This window comes from Podarcis bocagei, assembly GCF_964188305.1.
Source record: "Podarcis bocagei genome assembly, chromosome: 13".
Taxonomy (NCBI): Eukaryota; Metazoa; Chordata; class Lepidosauria; order Squamata; family Lacertidae; genus Podarcis; species Podarcis bocagei.
Genome location: NC_138138.1, coordinates 25,022,372 through 25,029,706, shown reverse-complemented (window position 1 = coordinate 25,029,706; position 7,335 = coordinate 25,022,372). Strand labels below are relative to the sequence as shown.

Here is a 7,335-nt window from a genome sequence, read left to right as displayed (position 1 = left end):
CTTAACCTGAAGCACCACTTTAGCTAATGGGGCCTTCTGCTGCCGCTGCGCCACCAGAGCACAATTTCTGTTCTTAACCTGAAGCACTATTTCTAGGTTAGTGGAGTCTGTAACCTGAAGCGTAACCTGAAGCGTATGTAACCTGAGGTACCACTGTATAATATATAAATAGGGTCTCAAAGCCCGCTTGGTAACAGTCCTGTGACCAGGAGGACCTGATGGTTAGATAGGGTCAAATGCATAATGGGTTGGGGTGGCTGGATTCAGTTAGGTAATGTTAGGCTCTGGACTTCATGGCACTGGGTGAGGGGATCTTACAGTGCTAAATACTTCAGTGCACGCACACACCATACATTTAAAGCGTATTTCCCGCCCTCAACGAATCCTGGGAACTGTAGCCTGCCCCCTCACAGAGCTACAATTCCCAACGCTCTCTGCAAACTACAGCTCCCTGGATCCTTTGGACGGTGGGCTTTAACTGTGTGCTGTGTTGATGCAGCCGTTTTTGAAAACGTGGCGAGGTCCTGCTGAGTGGGAGCTGCCCTTTTCCCGCCAAGCCCCGTTCTGATGGCAACTCGGGGGCGGGGGGGGGGCTGCGCCTTCGAGGAGGCTTATCCACGCAGGCACTGAAGCCATAACAATCACGTGTGAACGGAGAAAAGCCCTGCATTTGCATCCCTTGCATTAACCCTGCCGCCGCGGGATCCAACAGGCGGGGGCGGGGGTGCCGAGCAGCCCTCCGGGGTGAGCTCCAGGCCCTCCCGAGCGCAGCACGCGCAGGGGCGAATTCTCTCCTTTGATTGCAGCGCCGGCAAGAGGAAAAAAAGGTTCCGGGGCTCCAAAGAGCGCCTTGGCGGGAGGAGGGGCGCGGGGGAGGAGGAGCCAGCGGGGCGCGCGGTTGCGCGGGTCTCTCGCTCGTGGGGCCGCGCCGCGGTTTGGGGTAGGGGCTGTGCTGCGCCTGGCCCCGCCCCAGCCGTCCCACCAACCCTCCACCCCCGGCGGCGGCAGCGGCAGCGTCTGCTCGCTCGCTGGCTGTATCCCTCCTTCCTTCCTTCCCCGGCAAAGGGGAGCCGGCATTGCCAAGCCGGGGGTCAGGGGCGCGCGCCAAAAGGCGTGCAAGCGCCGCTGGGGCAGGAGCTGAGGACCCCGTCTGGGCCGGGCCGGTGCGGCTGCTGGGAGCCCCGCGGGGGGATGGCGGACGGAGCCCCCGGTGGTCCCCCCTCGGGCTTGCCCCGGCCCGGGCCCCCCCGCGCCCCGCAAAAAGAAGAAGGACCTGCAGCCGCCGCCACTACAGCCGCAGGAGCCCCCGGCGACCTGAGTCCGCTGCGCTCCGGTTCCGGAGGCTCCGCTTGCAGCAGCCGCGACAACTCGGCCGAGAGGGACCCCCCCGGCCTGGCCAGGACCGCCCCCGCCGCCGGCATCATGAAGGTGGGTGCTGCTCGCTCGACTTCCACCCTCCTTGTACCGCCCTCCGACTCCCTTGGCACGTGTGTGTAAGGTTCGTTCCCCCCACCCAATTTAATCTGGAATCCCCGCAGGGATTTCCCAGCTCCCCCTCCTTAAGGACATCCTTACTGAGCCCCATAACAGCGGCAGCTAATCACCTCTTTTCTCCTGTCGCCGCCACCGCGTGCCACCATTTCTGTCCTAATATGACCTTCTAAATCTAACCTAGGGATCCAGGAGAGATTCCAAACGCAGCAGCTTTGCCTTGCCCTCTCCGCGCCGAGAGCGCCCCCGCTTCACTGCCACCCCCCTTCCAACTTCATCCCTTTTCAGAAACAACAGGTGCTGGGGTTCCTGCTTGGGGTTTTTCACTGGCAACAGAGAAAGGCACTCTGCATATACCCAGAGGTGCTCTGATCTTCATTGTAGTTTGAGACCTTCAAGGCTGAGATGTGTGACGTTGAAAACTGATTCAGGGGTTCAGAGTAAGCTGCTCTCCTCTGGAGACGCTCCCCCCCCCATACTCCAGATCATCAGCCTGGTCAGCCTTCACCTTTGTAAATCCACACTGAAGTTGGAGCTTCTGACCTTTGTCAACGGCTCCCACAAAAGGAAACATTTGAGCCCCTATACCAACAACAACAAAAACAGCTTTCCAACTCCGTACATGTGAATCTTTTTTTTTTTTTTTTTGCTTTCATAAGGAGGCATATTCAAAACTCACTTTATGCAGACCCACTTGGTACAAAGAGCTAAGACAAACCAAGGATTAGTGTGAATGAGTGAACATGCAGGTTCTCAGAGCAAAGAGCACAGCTGCTGCCACCGTGCTACCTGGGTATGCATGGGTATTTCTGGAATGTGTGACCCGGTTGCTTCAGACATAATAGCAACATGCATGTTGCATCTACAGTGTCCTCATAGGCAGTGGTCCATCTGCACAGGCAGGTCATTTCTAAAATGTTGCAGCCATAAAATGTATATGGATGTAAAAGGTAAAGGGACCCCTGACCATTAGGTCCAGTCGCAGACAACTCTGGGGTTGCGGCGCTCATCTCGCTTTATTGGCCGAGGGAGCCAGCATGACTAAGCTGCTTCTGGCGAACCAGAGCAGCACACGGAAATGCCGTTTACCTTTCTGCCGGAGTGGTACCTATTTATCTACTTGCACTTTGACGTGCTTTCAAATTGCTAGGTTGGCAGGAGCAGGGACCGAGCAATGGGAACTCACCCTGTTGCAGGGATTTGAACCGCCACCTTCTGATCGGCAAGTCCTAGGCTCTGTGGTTTAACCCACAGTGCCACCTTCGTCCCATTTATGGATGAGAGAGGGCCAAAAGTGGCACAAATGGTAGATTTTCTCCCAACTTTGGTCTGCTTCATTCATTCCCCTACATCACTTGGTTACTGCATGCTTGTATTTAACAACTTGCTCAGTAGCCGTAGGCCAGCCTTCCCCAATCTGGTGTCCTCCATATGATGTGTACTACAACTCCCTTCAGTCCGAGTGGGAACTACAGTGCTAACAGCTATGGGAGGTCAGTCTTATGGGGTACCCAGGACAGCTAGTCATCTTGCTTGTGGATGACAGTCTCTTTTTCCTCATCTGCAGGGGGGCTCCTGGCTGGGTTTCCAAATGCAAGTAACAAAAGGGGCAGTGTTAGAAACTCAGATATATAAGCTAATAGCGGTTTGCAACACATTAAAACCTCAAATAAAACAATCCAGACTAAAAACAAAATTCAAGCTTAAAAAAAATAGGTCCTTCTCTAAGTGACATTTTGCTTTCCTCATATTTATTTACCTACTTAATTTATAGAGCTTTCCCATAGCAGAAGAACTCTGGGAAGCCAGTGTGGTGTAGTGGTTAGAGCAGGGGTCAGCAAACATTTTCAGCAGGGGGCTCAGCAGCACTGTCCCTCAGACCTTGTGGGGGGCTGTACTATATATATATATATATATATATATATATATATATATATATATATATATATATATGCTTTCGTAGATTTTCACGGGTACAGGAATGCAGGTTTTGGTGTCTTCGGGTGTCTTCCCGTGTAAGAGTTGGGGTGTCTAGGCGACGTTTCGACGGGGTCTCGCTCGTCATCTTCAGGCTGGTGCTTTCGGCTTCTTGTTACTGGAACAAGAAGCCGAAAGCACCAGCCAGTAACAAGAAGCCGAAAGCACCAGCCTGAAGATGACGAGTGAGACCTCGTCGAAACGTCGCCTAGACACCCCAACTCTTACACGGGAAGACACCCGAAGACACCAAAACCTGCATATATATATATATATATATATATATATATATATATATATATATGGGGGAATGAACAAATTCCTATGCCCCACAAATAACCCAGAGATGCATTTTAAATAAAAGGACACATTCTACTCATGTAAAAACGCGCTGATTTCCAGACCATCCGTGGGCCGGATTTAGAAGGCAATTGAGCCGGATCTGGCCCACAGGCCTTAGGTTGCCATGGGTTAGAGTGTCAGGCGAGGACCTGGGAGAACAAGGTTCAAATCCCCACTCAGTCATGAATCTCACTGGGTGACTTTGGACCAGTCACTGCCTGACCCTACCTCACAGGGTCATTGTAGGGATTAACTGAGGGGGGGGGGTAAACTATGTACTCCATGGAGAAAAAGGTGAAATATAAATGCAATAAATAATCTCTTCTGCTTACTCTCTTAAGAAAGCTGGAGGGGCTAGCCAGATTGAGACGTCAGTCATCAACCTGGCCTCCAGAGATCCCCATGTGGTCGCAGTTGAACCTGTGCCAGTCGCAAAATGCTCCTGGTGCCTGGCTAATTTCTAAGACTGAAAAAGGGGAGCCTAATCAGTATTTCTAAGCAGAGCCTCTTCCCACTGGAACATAGGAATCTGCCATATTCTGAGTCAGACCCCAGCTCTGCGCTGTCTGGCAGCGGCTCTCTAAGGTGTCAGGCAGTATTCTCTCTCAGCCCTACCTGGAGATGCCAGGCTTTGAACCAGGGACCTTCTGCATGCAAGGCAGACGCCTTACCTCTAAGCTACGGCCTTTCCCTAAAGAGCCTGCAGTAGTAACTTCCCACCCCCCGCCCCTAGTTCTGGTTGAAGTTCGTACGAAAATCCTAGGAAGGTGTCTCTGACATTTCCACAGCGGGCATAAAGGTCCAGTCCAGGCATAGGCAAACTTGGCCCTCCAGATGTTTTGGGACTACAACTCCCATCATCCCTAGCTAACAGGACCAGTGGTCAGGGATGATGGGAGTTGTAGTCCCAAAACATCTGGAGGGCCAAGTTTGCCTGTGCCTGGCCCAGTCCCTGTTGCAAACCAAGGCTGGCCAGATCACTGTGTCACATTGGCCGCAACATTTGCATGTCAGCGAAGCTCCCGCTTGTCAGTTGAGCCCGGTTGTTCTCTACTATTGGCTGTGCACATGCCGTATATTCAAAGCACATTTAAAGCCCTCTCCGCCTGTCCAAAACAGAAGAAGAAACCTGGGAAATGGAAGCTTGTCAAGGGTGCCGCGAATGGCAACTCTTTTTGAAGGGTAATTACAGTTCCTAGGATTCTTTGGAAGCAGGGAGGGAATATGCTTTAAGTTCATGGCGCATATGTAGCTACAAGCGGCGCCAGCTCTTTCACTCCCTTCCCCGGCTGAGTTCCTTCACCAGGCTGAGATCCTTGAACTGGAGCAAGCAGAAAGGTACACACACACAGCAGATAGTTGCTGATCGCTCCTGCAAATGAGCCAAGCCTCATGTCGCACGGGGCGGGGCGAGGGGAGAGCCAATAAGCCTGTCAGTGCATGTGTCCTTGGAAGGATGTTGCTGTCATCTCCCCCACCCCTCCATCATCGCCTGCTGTGAAGGGGTTCTCGGGTTCCCTTGGGTTATTTATGTCTTGTTTACCAGAATCCAAATGGCCAAGGCCATTCCTTGGCCTGGAGGATCCAAGGAAACAGAATCACGTGGTCACTTGTTCGGCTGTGACGTGACCTTCCTTGTGCTGCTGCTTCCGTGACGGAAATATTTGGGGGCCCTCTGGAAATGGCAACTTCCTTGGGCGTTAGAGAAGGCGAAGGGTAGGAAGATTAAGGGCGGTAGGGCCACAGATGCCACGTGGATTGTTGTTTTTTTAATAGCCAGTTGGGCCGCTCCATATGAAAAGATTAATTTGAGATGGCTGAATTTGAGCGGCTGCTCATGGTGGCTACGTTCTCTGAATGCCTGTTGCTGGGAATGCTGGACGAAGACAGCGCTCACCTGCCGGCTGCATTCGCAGGGTTATGAACAGTTGAATCTAGTTATAGTTTTATTTTTTATTTATTAAATTTGTATGCCGCCCTTCATCCGAAGACCACATTGTAGTTCACAGCATGGAAGTACAAAATGAGAACATAAATAGCAAAACGAAAACAAACCAATAACCTCCACGAGAAGCCTGGAGAGTGGCAACCCTAGAATGGGCCTTTTCTGCAGTGGCTCCCAGTTTGTGGAATGCTCTCCCCAGGGAGGTTTGGCTGTTGCCTTCATTATATACCTTTAGGCACCAGGCGAAAACATTCTTCTACCATGCCTTTGGCTGATTGACATCCAATGCCCTTTTAAATGAGTTGTGGGATTTGTTTTTGTTCTTATTTTTATTATGTACTTTGCGTTGTGAACTGCCCTACGGATGCAGGGCAGTACAGTGGTACCTCGGGTTACAGACACTTCAGGTTACAGACCCTTCAGGTTACAGACTCTGCAAACCCAGAAATAGTACCTCAGGTTGAGAACTTTACCTCAGGATGAGAACAGAAATTGTGCGGTGGTGATGCAGCGGCAGTGGGAAGCCCCATTAGCTAAAGTGGTACCTCAGATTAAGAACAGTTTCAGGTTAAGAACGGACCTCCAGAACGAATTAAGTTCTTAACCCGAGGTACCACTGTATACAAATTTAATTAATTAATAACACCAATCCCTCTTCCACAAACACATTTAAAGCCTGGTTATAGAGAAATGTTTTCACTTACAAATGTTTTGTAATGAAGGCACCAGGCAAACTTCTCTGGGGAGAGCATTTCTTAATTCAGCATTGCTCCTGGGCATTGTGGGAAATTTGAAAGGAATCTTGTTGCAGCCGCTGGCACTGCTTAGAGTTCTGGGTTGGACTTTCCCCCCTCCTAAAGGGATCCCCAATGCAGTTGTCAATTATGGGCTCTGCCCTAATGCCAGCCCTGAGAAGGCGCCTCTCTCAGCACAAAAGTAACTATAGTTGGCCAGCCTACATGCACCTGAGATTGGTGGGAGAACTTTCAAGTCAAGCAGCGTGTGACTTTCAGGCACACTTGAGTCCCAGCACCTCTCATCTTGGGATGGGGCAAAAGCGCTCCATGTTATATTGTGGTGCCAGTCCTCACGTAGCCAAAACTCATGCCCAAGGGGGAAGTGCCAGCAGGCTTGTGGTGTGGGGACCTCAAGTTATGCAGAAGTGCATACAAAATATTTAGGGAGAAAAACTCTTGAGTGGTGGTGAGACCCCAAAGCAGCTAAGCCTTTTTTAAGGGAAAAAGGGGAGGAGGACATAGCTGGCTTGAAGGTCAGGAGAACGTTACCCCATAATGTTTTGTTGCAGGACTCACATGACGTTATTTTTTCACATGTTCCAGGATTGGGTTTTGGCTCTGAAAATGGGTTCTGAGAATGAGTTTTTTGGGAGGTGGGATCCTGGCTGCACCCCATCTCCCCCTAGTAGTCTGCATGCCTATGGAAGGGAACCCATAAGGTCTGTGTCTTTAATCCTCAACGATGAGATGCTGTTGTGTGAACAAGTCTAATGTTATAGCTATCTACTGAGTCGGATGGTTCTACGTAGTGTGTTGTATTTTCTTGCTCAACACTTTGGGGGC

At 51.1% G+C, this 7,335-nt stretch overlaps 1 protein-coding gene across 2 annotated transcripts in view; it reads left to right on the top strand.

Annotated features, from left to right (window-relative positions):
- The first annotated feature begins 1,002 nt into the window (after window positions 1-1,002).
- LOC308570987 (inactive phospholipase C-like protein 2) overlaps window positions 1,003-7,335 on the top strand; it is a 37,830-nt gene continuing 31,497 nt past the window's right edge. For both annotated transcript variants that reach the window (XM_081166150.1, XM_081166151.1), the window contains exon 1: window positions 1,003-1,428. In XM_081166150.1, coding sequence (XP_081022276.1) covers window positions 1,192-1,428 — 237 coding nt within the window. In that variant the 5' untranslated portion in view covers window positions 1,003-1,191. The remainder of the gene's footprint in view (window positions 1,429-7,335) is intronic.